This window comes from Vitis riparia, chromosome 10 (assembly GCF_004353265.1).
Source record: "Vitis riparia cultivar Riparia Gloire de Montpellier isolate 1030 chromosome 10, EGFV_Vit.rip_1.0, whole genome shotgun sequence".
NCBI classification, from domain to species: Eukaryota; Viridiplantae; Streptophyta; class Magnoliopsida; order Vitales; family Vitaceae; genus Vitis; species Vitis riparia.
This window is the reverse complement of record NC_048440.1, coordinates 22,560,322-22,576,764: the sequence shown is the minus strand read 5'-3', so window position 1 is coordinate 22,576,764 and position 16,443 is coordinate 22,560,322. Positions and strand designations below refer to the sequence as shown.

At 34.1% G+C, this 16,443-nt stretch overlaps 1 protein-coding gene and 1 pseudogene across 2 annotated transcripts; both read left to right on the top strand.

The window, feature by feature from the left end:
• The first annotated feature begins 620 nt into the window (after positions 1-620).
• On the top strand, positions 621-6,197 carry LOC117923580 (protein DETOXIFICATION 40-like). Of its 2 annotated transcripts, XM_034841936.1 has the most exons (7): positions 624-1,047; positions 1,141-1,772; positions 2,637-2,693; positions 2,853-3,091; positions 3,689-3,807; positions 4,032-4,118; positions 5,666-6,197. In XM_034841936.1, the coding sequence occupies exons 1-7, from the start codon at positions 730-732 to the stop codon at positions 5,726-5,728; spliced, it is 1,515 nt and encodes a 504-aa protein (XP_034697827.1). In that variant the 5' UTR covers positions 624-729; the 3' UTR covers positions 5,729-6,197. The 2 variants fall into 2 exon arrangements, with proteins under 2 accessions (XP_034697828.1, XP_034697827.1); XM_034841937.1 differs by lacking the exon at positions 3,689-3,807 and having other exon boundaries at positions 621-1,047.
• Positions 6,198-10,787: 4,590 nt separating this feature from the next.
• Positions 10,788-16,160, top strand: LOC117923491 (annotated as a pseudogene).
• Positions 16,161-16,443: the final 283 nt, after the last annotated feature.

Sequence of the window (16,443 nt, the reverse complement as noted above, 5' to 3'; positions counted from 1 at the left end):
GTGTAGATAATTATTTTCAATATTGGGATTGTGTTTGGGTTATAAGCTCTTTTGGAATTCAATTTGGGTTTGACTTGCTTCAAAGTTTGGACTATCCGAGATTAATTGAACCTGATTTAATATTTCTATAATATTTATAATTTATATTATAAGTAATAATGATTTAGGTTTTTTTTTTTTAGATTTTTAAAGTTTTAAAATTTATGAACAAGAGCTTTTTAAAAAGTGAATTTTGAATCAAATGGTCCGACTCATCCAAGTCTAATCTAATTAATTGTACTTAATTCAAACTTAAAAAGACGTATTAGATTGGATTTGAGTTGAGTATCTTAAACTAGAAGCCGAATTGAATTTAACTTTAGCTTAATCACCCACCTAACCATCCTGTAAAGTTGCAGCGCTAGCGGCGGCTGTTTGTATGGCCCACATGATAAACAAAAAGAAAAGCCAGTTCTGTGATTTCAGTGGCTTATGCTCGACAGGGTTGGGCTCATTCATTGATCGAGTACATTATCCTAAAATTGATCCATTAGTTTTAATACCCTATTGAACACTTGTTGACTGTATAATTAACCAAGTAAATAAGAAAAGGAGAGATGAGGATATATATAGCGACGGCACATACCACTAATGGCCACTTGCTGCCTTCTGTGAATCCTGTACACACAGGGTAGGACCGTTTGAAGATAGCATACCGGGAAGAGTCATTGTCTCTCCAAGAGAAAAAGCATGGAGTCAACACAAGATGAGCTCGCTCAGCCAATCCTACTCCCCAAACAATACTCATCCTCGCCGGAGCCGGTGAGTTCAGAGCTTGAAGAAGTACTATCCAACACCGACTTGTCGTATTCCCGGCGTATTGGATCAGCTACTTTGATTGAACTAAACATCCTCTTCAGGCTTGCAGGCCCGGCAGTTGTTGTCTACTTGCTCAACAACGTTACATCCATGTCCACCCAAATCTTCTGTGGCCATCTGGGCAATCTTGAGCTTGCAGCCGCGGCCCTTGGCAACAATGGAATCCAAGTTTTTTCCTATGGACTAATGGTAAGTGGTAACCATCATCTTCTTCTCTGTCTCTTTTACAAATATGAAACAGTTTTTTATACTACATATGTATCTATGTTTGTGTGTGTGCAGCTTGGGATGGGAAGTGCAGTGGAGACACTGTGTGGACAAGCCTATGGTGCCCACAAGTTTGACATGCTAGGAGTATATCTACAAAGATCGACCATCCTCCTCACCGCAACCGGTATCCCACTTACAATAATCTACATATTCTCTAAGGATCTACTCCTCTTACTGGGTGAATCAACAGAGATAGCCTCAGCAGCTGCAATTTTCGTGTATGGTCTAATCCCACAAATATTCGCGTATGCTACCAATTTTCCAATACAAAAGTTCTTGCAAGCACAAAGCATTGTGTTCCCAAGTGCCTACATCTCAGCAGCTACCCTCTGTGTCCACCTCTTACTGAGCTGGCTGGCCATATACAAGTTGGGTCTGGGGCTGTTAGGGGCATCACTGGTATTGAGTTTGTCTTGGTGGATCATAGTGGTGGCTCAGTTTGTATACATATTGGTGAGTGATAGGTGTAAGTATACTTGGACTGGGTTTAGTCTCCAAGCCTTCTCAGGGCTATGGGAGTTTTTGAAATTATCCACTGCATCTGCAGTGATGCTTTGCCTTGAGACTTGGTACTATCAGATACTGGTCCTGATTGCTGGGTTGCTGGAGAATGCTGAGATTGCTCTGGATTCTCTTTCCATCTGGTAAGATGACAAAAGTTATCTGTTTGTTTATTGTTCATTTGTATTAGTTCTACTTGTAAGAAGAATATGAAGAAACCAAAAAGAGCTAGGAATAATGACTGCTGGCAAGCCCTATTTCCATTCATTGTCTTGTAGGTTAGTTGATCAGAAACCAAAACATCACATTAGACCCACATGAAATCTTTAGATTTATCGAAAGTAGAGAGACCCAATAACTTGGTGAGATGGGCTTACAAGCCCCCCTAGCTCCAACTGCCAGTCAAGTTTTAATCTTCTCCAAAATATGTGAACTTGATTCTGCTAGCAATTTTCTAGTCAATTCCCTTTGGCTTGGCCTCTTTGGTCCATGTAGACTTGCCTTCTCATTTGCTCAGAGAAAGACAAAGCGAAAATGATTTCCATTTCTAAAAAAAACCAACATTTCTCAATATTTACGTAAGTGTGTGGAATACTGGCTAGATCTATCTCAGAAAATAGACTAGTACCAGCTTCCGGGGTTGACCCACTGTACCGCAGCCATAAGATCACATCAAAAGACTGCTGTACGTAGTTTCTTGGACCACCCTAGCTCAGGAACTCCGAGAAAGGGTTCCAAACTGTCATGAATCATGTCCACATTTTTGTACACAAAATTCAGAAACTATCACGCCGATGAGACTAAACAATGATAGATATCAAAAGCTTAAATTTATAGACATGGGACTTGCTAGAATTTAACATAGAAGCATTTCTTAATCAGGATCACTGACCACAGTTTATGTGATAATTATTATAGATGGTGGGCAAAATCCAGACATATATAAAGAGCAATACATGTATCTTTATGGTTTATTAATTAAGCTATATATCGGTTTCCATGTGCAGTATGACGATCTCTGGATGGGTGTTCATGATTGCAGTGGGTTTCAATGCAGCAGCAAGGTTGGTTTATATGTTAAAAACTTAAGATTGGAGTCAGACTCAAATAGTAAATGAGATATTCAATACTAATAGTAATTCGGGTTTTTGGTACAATGTGTGGATTTGATTAATTTCTATACCTTTTAGTTAAGCTAGGGTTTATTGTTCATTTGATGATAGTGTAAGGGTCAGCAATGAGATTGGGGCTGGACATCCCAAATCGGCTTCATTTGCTGTTTTCGTAGTGACTTCAACCTCCTTTATCATAGCCGTGTTTTTGGCCATCCTTGTGATGCTGCTGCGGCATGTTGTGAGCTATGTGTTCACTAGTGGCACAACCGTTGCGGATGCAGTTTCAGACCTCGCTCCCTTCCTCGCCGTCTCCATCGTTCTCAATGGCATTCAGCCCGTCTTATCTGGTAAGGGTTTCTTCTACTTTGGTAAAAGAAAATCCATGAATATGTTTAACACCCAGTTCTAAATGTTAATATTGCTCATCAAATTTCACTGGTGAGTATGCAAACTAGAAGTGAAATTTGAATAGATGGTGCAACTAACTTCCATGATTCAATGGATGCTATTAATTATTAGTAGGTTGAAAAGGTGCAATGGAGCTTATCCTTGATCCAAGTTCTAATTCCCCGACATGCTAAGTCTTACATTCCAGCTCCAATAATGACACGTTGTGTAATTTTTCAGAAAACGACCTACCCTTCAAAAAGTAGTCCAGGTTCAATTCTATCATAGAACAAATCAACTATAAGAACTAACAGTCCACTAGCTGCCTAAGTCACGATTGTCATTTCTTTCTGTTCTTTCAAGGGAAAAGGCCATCATAATAAAACAAATCATACCAACAAAAAACCTACCAGTTCAGAAAACTGCAGTCAAGAAAATTAGTTGTTAAACATCTCTCTCTGATTGAACACATGTAGCATAAATCATTGTAAACTATGGAATGATTATGTTCTCCAGTCCCACATGTAATTATATTTACCCATAAATTGCAAATGAAGGAGTTGCTGTGGGGTGCGGGTGGCAAGCATTTGTCGCGTATGTAAACGTGGGCTGCTACTACGTGGTTGGTATCCCATTGGGTGCACTTCTAGGGTTTAAGTTTGATCTCGGCGTAAAGGTAATTAATTAATTAGTCTCTTCGTTGTCGTTTCTTTCTGTACTTAGACTATATTGATTATAATCATCAGCCTGCATGATCTTAGTTGGTGGGCATACTCATTTCATGCATAGAAAAAAGATTGATGTCTGTCTCTTTCCAATTCAATCTTGACAAGATTAATTGAATAATTGGGAAGATTAATCATATAATAAAATGGGTTATATGTACATGGTTTTGTGCAGGGAATATGGAGTGGAATGATAGGGGGCACAGTCATGCAGACCCTAATCCTTTTGTGGGTGACTTATAGAACAGACTGGAACAAAGAGGTAAATTTCAACCATTCTAGACCTTAAAACCAGTACTGTAACAAGAAGTTGATTTATGGTAAAATGGGTGAGTAGGATTAGGGCAAACATTAAACAAAGAGGAAAACTAAAAAGAAAGGGAAATAGAGAGGTAAGCATTAATGCATGGGATTTGAACAGTTTCCAGGCATTAATGCTACTGTGACAAGAAGTGAGGCCTGTGGGAAAACATATATAGTGTGGTGAATTTAATAAAATGGGAACATGGATATGCGGGCACTGACTTTATCTTGGCACCAGAGGAGAAGGGCAGTTCTCAAGAGGTAGTTAAAAGAAACGAGTGATGGTAGTTAGAGACTTAGAGCTGAGGGCACCGCATATCATCACCTATCACACAAAACAAGAGGGAAGCATTACACAGTGGCTCTCTCTCTCTCTCTATCTCTATCTCTCTTAGTCTCTCTCTCTATCTCTATCTCTATCTCTCTTTGTCTCTCTCTCTCTATCTCTCTTTGTCTCTCTCTCTTTATCTCTCTTTCTCTCTCTCTCTCTGTATCTCTATCTCTCTTAGTCTCTCTCTCTTTGTCTCTTTCTCTCTCTCTCTCTCTCTCTCTCTCTCGCTCTGTCTCTATCTCTCTCACTTTAAGATGGTTTTACCGTTTTAGTTAATAAATGAAAATAAATTTATACACTAGGTTAGAGTAGAGTATCATTTCATGACATACCTCTTTCATATCTCTTTTTGTTGGAGAGGACACTTCTACATTAGTATTTTTTAAAAATTTTATTATTATTTTTTTTTATCAAAGCACTGTTTAAAATTTTCCTTTCTAACTAATAAGATCTTCAAGGATGAAATCTAATGAAGGTCTATTTTTGGAATAAAAAACAGTTTTATAACTTAAAAAACATGTTTGATATTTTTGAGAATTTGTTTTGAAATTAATATATTATTTTTAAGAGTAAATTTGAGATATTTTTAAGTATTTTTTTAATAAATTATTAAAATAAATAATTAAAAATATAAAGAACGTTTTAAGAAATTTTCCATTCCACGTAAGTGTATAAAATCTTTGTTGGGAATAGATCAAAAAAAATTATTTTTCATATCTGAGTTTATATATTTTAAGGGCTAACATAAAAAACAAAAATTTTTATTAAAAAAAAATATAAGAACTCTAATATTAAAAACAATAATTTACCTTATTTTCTTGAAAACTCATTTCAAAATTTTAAAATTTTCATTTCCTTAAAAATAAAAAATATGAAATATATGCAAACATGTATTAAGTTTTTGATTAATTTAATAACTTAATGTAGCATTTGAATTCTAGTTAATTAAAACTAAGACCTATAACTTATCCCTCGAAGTATCGGTATGAGATCACTCGTGACGAATGTTAGCTAGTTTGACATACATCGTGAATCCCTTACTTGAAAAGTTTAACCTCTTGGGATCAACTTGGTTGTTATATCAATCAAGACTGAGAAATTCTTAATTAACAAAGTGCATGCAGACCAAGGAAGGATACACTGGATTCTGAGCAACATTTTAAATAATTTTTCAGGTGGAGAAAGCGAAGAGCCGTTTGGAGACGTGGGACACCAACAACTCGGCATCCTTGGACTGAAGCAGCTGTTTTCATACTAGCTCTTCGTTACTAGCTGCCAAATATGCATGGGATTTGGTCTTCGGCACCAAATCCTGAGCCATATACCACAAAGTTTGCTGATGCCAACCCTGACGTCTTCTCCTTTGGATGACCATTTCAACGAGTGCCACGCTTCAGCAAAATATATGCTATGGTCCACATCTCCATGATTTCTCCCATCAGATTGTTTATTAATAAATCCGTGCAGAATTTTGTTTAATCCATGCATGCGTCGATTCTAGATGGTAAGCATGAACAGAATTTGGATTAAATATGAGAATTAAAACTAATTAAGTGCATGGAATCCAAACATCTCAATTGGAGAGGTTGTTTTCCAAGGATAGGTGGCCACCACATCTTTTGTTGGTGTGTGAGTAACCCTCGTCATGGTGCCCCACTTCATTTATTGCGGGAATTATATATTGGGTGAGGCTTACTTAGCTATTTATCTCGGTGGGGCTCACTTTCTATTGTTTGTTAAGAGTGTTCCCGTTTGAAAGGGTTAGAAATACTTTTAAAAGAATAGTATATTAAAAGTGTCATTCTAACGTTTTTAGTTTTTTAAACACTTAAATAATAAAAAATTTTAAATATTAAAAATATCTTTTAAAATCATTATCAAATGAGTTTAAAAATGTGTTTGACAGTAATTTTAGAAAATATTTTTAATCTTTTTAATATTTAAATAATAAAAAATTTTTAAGTAATAAAATTTTTAGAAACATTTCTTAAAATCATTATCAAACACACTGTAAGAGTCCATTTGATAGTAATTTTAAAAAACGTTTTTAATACTTGAAAATATTTATGATTCAAGTGTTAAAAATGCTAAAAACGCTTTTTAGAAGAAGTGTTTCTAACTTTTTGAATACGTAAAAATTTTTATTTTTCAAATATTATAAATATTAAAAATACTTTCTAAAATCATTACTAAACGTGTTTTAAGTGTTTTTTTTTTTTATAAAATACTATAAATGATTTAAAAAAAATTTAAAAGTGTTTTTGTAAACTTGTTAAACATATGATATTTTTTCAAAAACATTTATTAGACTAAAAATGCTTTTTGGAATTACCGTCCAACGGTGTAAACTTGTATAATATTTATAATTTTTTTTTTTAAAATGCTTGCTTGGACCAGGGTGGGCTAACCCATGGGTTGGGTTCAGATTCTTAAAATTAATTAGTCCAAGCACAGCCCTGGAGGCATTAGGTTGGAATCATGTGGAGCAGGCCGGTTAGGTTGGGCTTTGGCTTGAAGGTTTTGGACATGCTCGAGCCATGCTTTGGGCCAACAAGCCAAATTTATATTCCTATCAAGTGGGGAAGTGGACTTTGGGATATGTAAATTACTCCCAAATCAATCAATGTTTGATGATAATAAAATATGAGATTAATTAGTAGTTAATGATGGGAAGTGTTGAGTCAACTTCCTTTCCTTTCAACATCCCTCTCTACTCAGATCTTCTGTGGCCATCTTGGCAACCTTGAGCTGGCCGCCTCCGCCCAGGGCGGTTTGGCCTTAGAATAGACCATATTGGTATGATTTAACCAATTATACTACTTTAGTATATGTTAAAAATATAAGATATTAACATCTTTATAATTTTTTTTGGTTAAAAATTAATAATAATAATAATTATTAATATCATTTTATTTAAAATAAATACTGAATAAAATTTAATTTTTAATATGTAAATGAGTCAAGTTTTTTATTATACGCATGCATTTAGTATTTAATTACAAATATACTATTTTAAAATGTTTTGATTTAATCTATGATTAATTGGATTAATTTGTTTAATTCCAAATCATTCTGAAATATTAAATGATTCATTAAAAAATTTAAATTATTAATTATGTTTTACTTAATTTATAATTTATTTACTTAAATCTAAAAAATATATTTGTATGTATAAGAGACTCTATGACTCATAATATATTAATTTTTGATATACTATTTTGTTAATAATTAAATTTATTTTTGAGTTCCAAATTATTTTTACAAATGGTTAAACCCATTAATAAATTCAATACAAAGTGTTACTTGATTTAAAGTTCATTTTTATAGTGAGAAAATTCATAAAAATATAATTATTTGCAGAAAAAATAATAGAGACATTATGAATCAATTTTTATCCATAAATTTCGGTATTAAGTTTAGTATTTGAATTTCAAATTATTTTTCAAAATTACTAAACTCATTAATTAATCCAATACTAATGTCTTGTTTAATTTGAAGTTTATTTGCTTGGTTAAAAAAAATATAAAAAACGGTGATTCTATGTAAAAGAGAAACAATAGAGTTATTTTAAACCAATTTTTGTCCATAAATTTCTAGTATTTATTGGATCATTATTTAAGATTTAAATTATTTTTAAAAATTACTAAACTCTTTAATGAATCTAACACATTAAGTTTTATTTAATTCAAAATATATTTGTCTAATGAAAAAAAAATCAGAAAATAAGGACTTCATGTAAAAGAGAAATAATAAAGTTGTTATAAATCAATTTTTGTCCATAAATTTACGATATTAATTGGTTCATTATTTGAGTTTTTTTTTTTATTTTTTTAAATTTACTAGACTCATTAATGAATTCAATATATTAAGTTTTGTTTAATTTGCAGTTCATTTGCTTAGTGAAAAAAAAATCATAAAATAATGATGTAAAAGATAAACAATAAAGTTGTTTTAGAACAATTTTCGTCCATAAATTTATGGTATTAATTTATTAGACTTGAAATTTAAGGCTTTAAACCTTACTTAATTTGAACTTTATTTGCCTAATAAAAAAAGTTATAAATAAATCAATAAATATATATATATGGAAGAAGCAAACTACAATATTTAAAATAAATGTTGGTCTATGATTTATCAATATTATTGAGTTTTATGAATTTTTTAGTATTAATTAAATTGGGTTTTAAACTCAAATTATTTTTAAAAATTAATAAATTTTATGTATCAAGTATAATTTGATTTAAAATTTATTTTTTTAATAAAAAATTATAGATAAGTTAAAAGAAATTAAAAAAAGTACATATAATTTAAAGTCATATCATATTTTAATATTTTTGGTATTATATTAAATCACGGAGAGAGAAAGAAAATGATATCATGTTCAAATTTATTTGTTTTTTATGATTTTTTTTTTAAATTTTTAAATTTTCTTTTAATTTCTAAAAATTAGTGAAAATAATTTTTACTTGTTTTATAAAAATCATTTTATATTTATTTTTATTTTAAAAAACTATTTTAGAAAAACAACCACTCAATAATGTTAGAAAATTTTAAAAATAGTTTTTTATTTTTAAATATAGAAAACTATTTTTAAATCATAGAACGCATTTATAGTTTTTTTAAAAACTGCTCCCAAAAATATTTTTTTTTATAATTATTTTCAAAAACACTTCTCAAATAAAATCTAACTCTTCAAAAATAGTTTTTTAAAATTATTTTATGACTTTCGTAGTAAAAAAATAAAATAAAATCCAAAAGTTTTAAATGTTCTCAAGTTATTTATTTATTTATTTTAATATTTTTATGTTTTTAAAAATAAGTTTTATACTTCTTGTTGTTCATTTTTACGGATCAATGTCTCTTTTTTCAGTGCGTGTTATCCATTCAGTCACTTTTTAGTTGGCCTCCACTTTAGGGTCTGTTTGACATGTGGTTCACTCACTTTTTAGTTGGTGTTTTGTTTGGTACACCGGCGAAATGACATTCGAAATTTAATAAACATAAATTCTTAATTCCTATTCCCACTTTAGAAAAGAATTTAAACATTAGTCAATGAATAGTAAATGGAAATCCCATTCTCTATTTCAATTCCCCAAACATGCCATTAGGACACTAAAAGCCAACCCACACTCTAAAGCGTTCATTTTATTTTTTTCCAAAGTGGAGGGACCATCTACGTACCAATGTGAAAGTCAACCCAACGGTCCCAACCAACTGTCAAGTACATTAACAAAAGTCAACCCAACTAACAGTCAATTCTTAACCTTCTCTAGGACTTGATTCAGCTGGAATTGTTCCTCCTTCCTCAACAACCTGCAGGTTTTAAAAAATAGTTTTTGAGGGAGAATCGGTTTTTTTTTTTTTTTTTCTTTTGATAAAAAAAAATTATGATTGTTTTTTTTTTTTTGACAATAAGAGTCATTTAACAAATTTGAAACGTCAAGTCCTTTCTATATTTTCAAATATTTATCAAAAATAATTTTTATTCGTAATATTTTATTTTTGATAATTCTCTTTATTTTTAACAAAGTGAAAACAATGAAAAATAATTAGGGTTTGTTTTGTAATTAGTTTTTAATATATTTTCAAAAAATAATTTTTGAAAACAATTTCTAAGGTTTTGTAGAAAAAAATTATTTATAAATACGTGTGTGTATATATATATATATATTTTTATTTTTAAAAAATAAAAATTATTCTGAAAAACAATTATTCTATAAGATATTAAAAATACGTTTTACAATGATTATGCTAAGTGTTTCTAATATTTTTAATACTTAAAAAATAAAAAAAATTTAAATATTAAAAAAATTAAAAATACTTAAAAAAAATAAGAATTTTTAAATATTAAAAAAATTAAAAATACTTTTCAAAATCACTACCAAACCACTTTAATTCAATATAAGTTTTTAAAAACTATTTCCTATAAAAAAAAAAAATGGTTAAATGTGTTTCCAATGTTGACGGTAGTTCCCAAACATATATACTCTGGATACTTTAAACAATGATACCAGAAGTAACTCAAAAGTTTGAAGTTCATAGAAAATCAAGCTAACAAATATTGCTGGAATAAAACCGTGGGTTCTATCATCCGTACTGGCTTAAATTTTGGGGTTTATATTCAGTGCCATGTCAGCATGAAAGTTAGCACAAAACAATCCCTTGGGAGGGAAAAACATATTTGCCACCTGGCAAAATTTTTTAGATATAGGGGTTTAATGCCCATAGGGAAACTTAAAAACAAGTTAGTGGGGGAATATGGTAGTAAGCTGGATAAGACTTGCAGATGAACCTCACCATGTGATCAGTTCTTTTTACTTCTGGGATCGCCACCACCCACCACTTCCGAAACACTTGTCCTCCTCCACCACCACCCCCACCATCCCAGACGGCGGCGTTGGCGGAAGAAGTGAATAATGGATTCACAAGATGATCAACTGCATACGCCAATTCTGGAGTCCATGCAATGTAGTTCATCTACAGGAAGTACTTTTGAGTCGAGCTCCGAGCTTGAGAAGGTGCTGTCAGACGTGCAGTTGCCCTGGCTCCGGCGGCTCCTCAAGGCTACCTGGATTGAACTGAAGCTCGTCTTCCGCCTCACGGCACCGGCTATCCTTGTGTACTTGATCAACAACGCCATGTCGCTCTCCACCCGAGTCTTCGCTGGCCACCTCGGCAACCTTGAGCTCGCCGCCGCCACCCTTGGCAAAAGCAGCATCCAATTGGCCTATGGCCGCATGGTAACCCACTCCTCATCAGCAAATTCTCCATATCTAACTGAATCTCATTCTCTAGCAGGGCCTTGATTTTCGGGAGTTGTTGAATTTGAAATAATAGGTTTTTCATGATTTTCTCCCTCGGTGTTTGTAGCTTGGCATGGGAAGCGCAGTGGAGACGCTATGTGGGCAAGCATATGGATCTGACAGGTATGAGATGTTGGGAGTATATCTCCAAAGAGCAACGGTGGTGCTCACAGCAACTGGGTTCCCTCTCACAGTGATCTACGTCTTTGCAAAGCCCATCTTGCTCTTACTGGGGGAATCATCCGCGGTAGCATCGGCGGCGGCAGTCTTCGTCGATGGCCTCATCCCACAAATCTTCGCATTAGCAGTGAACTTCCCAATCCAAAAATTTCTACAAGCACAAAGGATTGTGGCCCCAAGTGCCATCATATCAACAGCCACACTCGCTGTTCACCTTCTGTTGAGTTGGGTGGCTGTGTATAAACTGGGAATGGGGTTGATAGGTGCTTCACTGGTGTTGAGTTTGTCATGGTGGATCATGGTAGGGGCCCAGTTTGTGTACATATTGATGAGCGACCGGTGCAAATATACCTGGACTGGGTTCAGCCTTCAGGCATTTTCGGGGCTGTGGGAGTTCTTGAAACTGTCGGCAGCCTCCGCCGTGATGCTCTGCTTTGGAGACTTGGTACTTTCAGATACTGGTTTTGATTGCCGGACTGCTCAAAAACCCTGAACTCGCCTTGGATTCTCTCTCCATCTGGTAAGAGCTGTTTCCCACTTCAACATATGTAATTGCTTTTTCCACAGACTGAAAATTAAAAAGTAGGTGATAGAGATTGAGTTACTAGATGGGATTATTGGGAGTCTTGGCTATAGCATTCTACCGATATTGTGTTGGGATTGAGCCTTATGGGCCCACCATAGCTAAGGCTTAGCACATCCGAAGGGAAGGCCAAAGGCCCAAATCCTTGGCCCCTCAATTCATCAATTGTTTATTTGTCCTTTTTTAAAGGGGGTGTCCTCATAAATTGAACTCAGGACCAAACCTCAAAGGTCCGTTTACGTTCAATCTTGATATCATCTGAGGTTTGGTCCTGAGTTCAATTTTTAGGGACGCCTCCTTTAAAAAGTGACAAATAAACAATTGGTGGATTGAGGGGCCAAGGATTTAGGCCTTTGGCCTTCCCTTTGGATGTGCTAAGCCTTAGCCATGGTGGGCCCATAAGGCTCAATCCCAACAAAAAAAAAGTCTTAGCCATGGTGGGCCCATAAGACTCAATCCCAATATATTGTGGGGCTTATGATTTGGACTGGACGACAGTTGAACACTAAGCATAAAAGCCAGGACAACATAAAAAATGGGAGTATATATAGCATTCAAACTCTGGGGCACTTCTAGGATAAGACCTTTGAATATATCCGAGACTAATTTCATCCCTTTTGTACCTAATTGCTATTGATTTGAAATTTTATCAAATTTATCCCTAATTAATTTTATTTATTACTTTTACTTATCTTTTTTCTTTTTAAAAAATTTTTCTTATTACTTTTATTTGTTACTTTTAGTTATCGCTTTTCTTTTTTTAAATAAAGGAGGTTTTAGGTGAAATTTCAAACCACGTAAAGCTCAAAAGAGGGAAGTGAAATTAACTTAGATACCCATTAATATCTTTTGTTTATGATTTTAATTGCTTTTTCCAAGGAGGGTATCTCATTTAGTCTATGGAGAAGGGTCACACTTGAAAAGTAGCTGCTGACCATAGTTTCTTAGAACAACTTTCATGTATATCTTACAAAGACTGTTCACTCTCTCCAATTCATTTTTACACAAGCTAGTCTAGAATAAGAATAACCCCTTTTGTGACCATTTTCTGATCATATTCCCCCCTTCTTCCTTAAGAAATAGCCACAAATTTTCAAGCAGGTGGCTCACATGAGTCACAGTAAGAATCGACCTCATGTACCTTCCTCCAACGGTATGGGGAATTATTCCATAGCTGATGCCAGACCAAGGTTTGGTAGATGCCTTTCTCATCAATGTCACAAAACTATTACCCAAGCGTGCATGGCAGACAAGTTAGGTAGATCTTAGAATTTAGTAATTTATATTGATCAGATGTAAATTGGGAGAGTTCTCTAGTAGCTAGCTATGACCCTGAAATATGTCAATTAGATATTAAGTACTTTTGTCATTTAGTTTCCTTCTTTTCAGTAGGAAAGCATACTGAAGTCACTGCATATATTATATTCTTAGAATTACTTCACATTAAAAAATTAACAATAATCTCCAATGAATTAACCTGCATAGTAACTTCATTCCCTATTTTCAAATTGAATGCAGCATGGCAATAGCTGGATTGTTGTTCATGGTATCAGTTGGGTTCAATGCAGCTGCAAGGTTAGTCATTTTCCAACCAGTTCTTTCCCTTGATCTGTTGTCGTTATCATTGTTATTGTTGGATTGTATCGGGGAGAAAATGTTACAAAAAGTCATTTTTGTAGTGCTCGAATATATAGTTAGTGCACTAATTAATATTTTTGGATTTACTTACTCAATTTTCTTCTGAACCAGTGTGAGGGTCAGCAATGAGCTCGGTGCAGGGAATCCCAAATCAGCAGCATTTTCTGTTGTTCTGGTGAATTTGGTTTCGTTTATAATTGCTGTGATAGAAGCTATTGTTGTGCTATCACTGCGCCATGTGATCAGCTATGCCTTCACTGGTGGTGCAACCGTGGCCAAAGAGGTCTCAGACCTCTGTCCATTCTTGGCCATCACTCTTATCCTCAATGGGTCCAACCAGTATTGTCTGGTAAGAGCTCTTTCAACTAAATCGCATCACAAATAGCAACAAATATTTGATTGTTCTTATTCCGCATGGTCAAAGAAAAAACAAATGTGGGCATTCGCAATGTTAGAAAAACATAAATAGTAGGGACTAAGAAACGAAGCAGACATCATAATGATCTAATCTTTATCACATACATCCAAGTGAAACAACCTTGAGCCTTGGCAGCCTTTTTGAAAATTTTTTATGGTAGAGCAGGTACAAGACTTTGTCTTTGCCTCTCTTTCACTTTATGTTTGGGATGGTTTGGATAATTTGTCTTTACATAACGACCGAAGCGATGCAGTACTGGCTCAAGCATGCTTTTTCTCATCACATGCTGTTCAGTCTCCAATGCCCACATAAAAGAAAGCCAGTCTTGCTTACTGCCCTCAACCTTGTTCTGTAGCACTAGAAATAAAAGAGATCAAATCAATCCAACGCAACTTTCTTACTACATGGCCAGCTGCCTTACTGTAAAGTCACGAAATGAGTAATTAAGTATCTATACACAAAAAGATCTTGTAACAACCACACAGCTTGTTTGGAAAGGAGGAAAATGGAAGGATTTTGTTCGTGGTCCGCAAACTTTAATTGTCTCTCTTCTAACCTTGTGAAAATTAATGGTCCATCACTAGCTAAAATAAATGATTCACCGGTTGAATGCTCCGGTATTTGTGATACTTGTCATGAATCTGCATTATCAGTCCACGACAGCTGATGAGATAACATTCATAGTTGCAGAAGTTTCACATCTCACACAGGCCAATGCTGTCCTTAGATTCCTAAACTTAAGATGAAGTCATGGTCATAGCAATATTGATCATTTCGAAATCAATGTAAATGTTCCAAGCAACAGACAGCCATATGATTCTGTACAGATCTTCAGTTCTGTAAGAGCCCTATTTGTATAACACTTCCTTTTTAATATTTTGACAGGTAAATGTTATGATAAAAATATATCCTAGGGCCAAAACCATCTTCCTAGTCAATCTCATCCTTGCCTCAACTGATAGATTTCTTGGCTGCACTGGCAGTAAATGCCAAAAGTTGGATGGACTACATTTAATCTTCCAGAGTTTTCTTTTTCTTGTGGTAGTTGAGAAAACATTCCTATTATGGTAGTTGAGGAAAAATATTTCTACTACCATTCAATCCTCAACTAACAGTACTACATACTGCATATTGTTTAAGGCATCTTTTCCCTTAAACTCACATATCTTTGTCTTATCATTCTATAAAATTCTGCCTAATTTTTTATTTGAAGGGGTGGCTGTTGGGTGTGGATGGCAAGCGTTTGTCGCATACATCAATGTTGGATGTTATTACGTGGTTGGAATTCCTCTGGGTTGTGTTCTTGGCTTTAAGTTCGATTTGGGTGCTAAGGTATATGTCCACCTTCATGCTAATCATTCGTTTGTTCACCGTTACTCATAAATAGGATGACGGCGCACATAGGAAAAAATGAAATTTGAAGGAGATGAGTTGGGGTGTTTTTCTCTATTTTTGTAGGGAATATGGTCTGCAATGATAGGAGGAACAGTGATGCAGACCCTCGTATTAGTGTGGGTAACATATAGATCGAACAGATTGGACTAAAGAGGTGAGGTGAGTTTCGCCAAATGTTTATCCTTTGATAATGATTATAGAAAGTATTTTTAATTTTTTTAATATTTAAAATTTTTTACTTTTTAATTATTATAAAAAATTAAAAATGTTTTTTAAAATCATTATCAAATCCATTTTATATATATTTGGATGAGAAGAGAAGTATTCAAATACGATAAAGGCGGCTTTGCACCATTGGAATTTTCAGGTGGGGAAAGCCAAGCAGCGTTTGGACAAATGGGAAGACAAGGAGGATGAGCCGCTTTTGAAGGACTAGCACCCTAAGAATTTTTGGCTAGCATTGAATGGAGCACTGATTAAGTAAATGGGTTGGTGGGGATCTCCAAAATTGGTGAAATTGGATTCTGTTCACCCAACTTTAGACCCTTTAATGTTGGAAGAGAGTGTATCGAGGGGGAGTGCTTTTGAAGTATTTGAGCTTGTCAATGAGAACCACCTTGAAATGAGTATATATATTAACTCACTTTTTTTAATGCTTTAATGTGATTTTAAATGGTCTTCTATTTTTTTTTTTTAAATCTGTGAAGGCTGACCTTACAGAATGAGGAGGGTATGTTGGGCATTAAAAACATCTCAGCCCTGCATGAAACACATAATATTTTGGTAGGATTGTAGAATTGAAATTAGCACACTTCGGTTCTGAATATCCTATTATTTTTATATTGACAGCCTGAAAGCGAAGTTTCCCATCTAAGAAGATGTGTTCTAGACATCCTCTCTATGCCCATGTCAAGTCACATTAAAGCATTAAAGGCT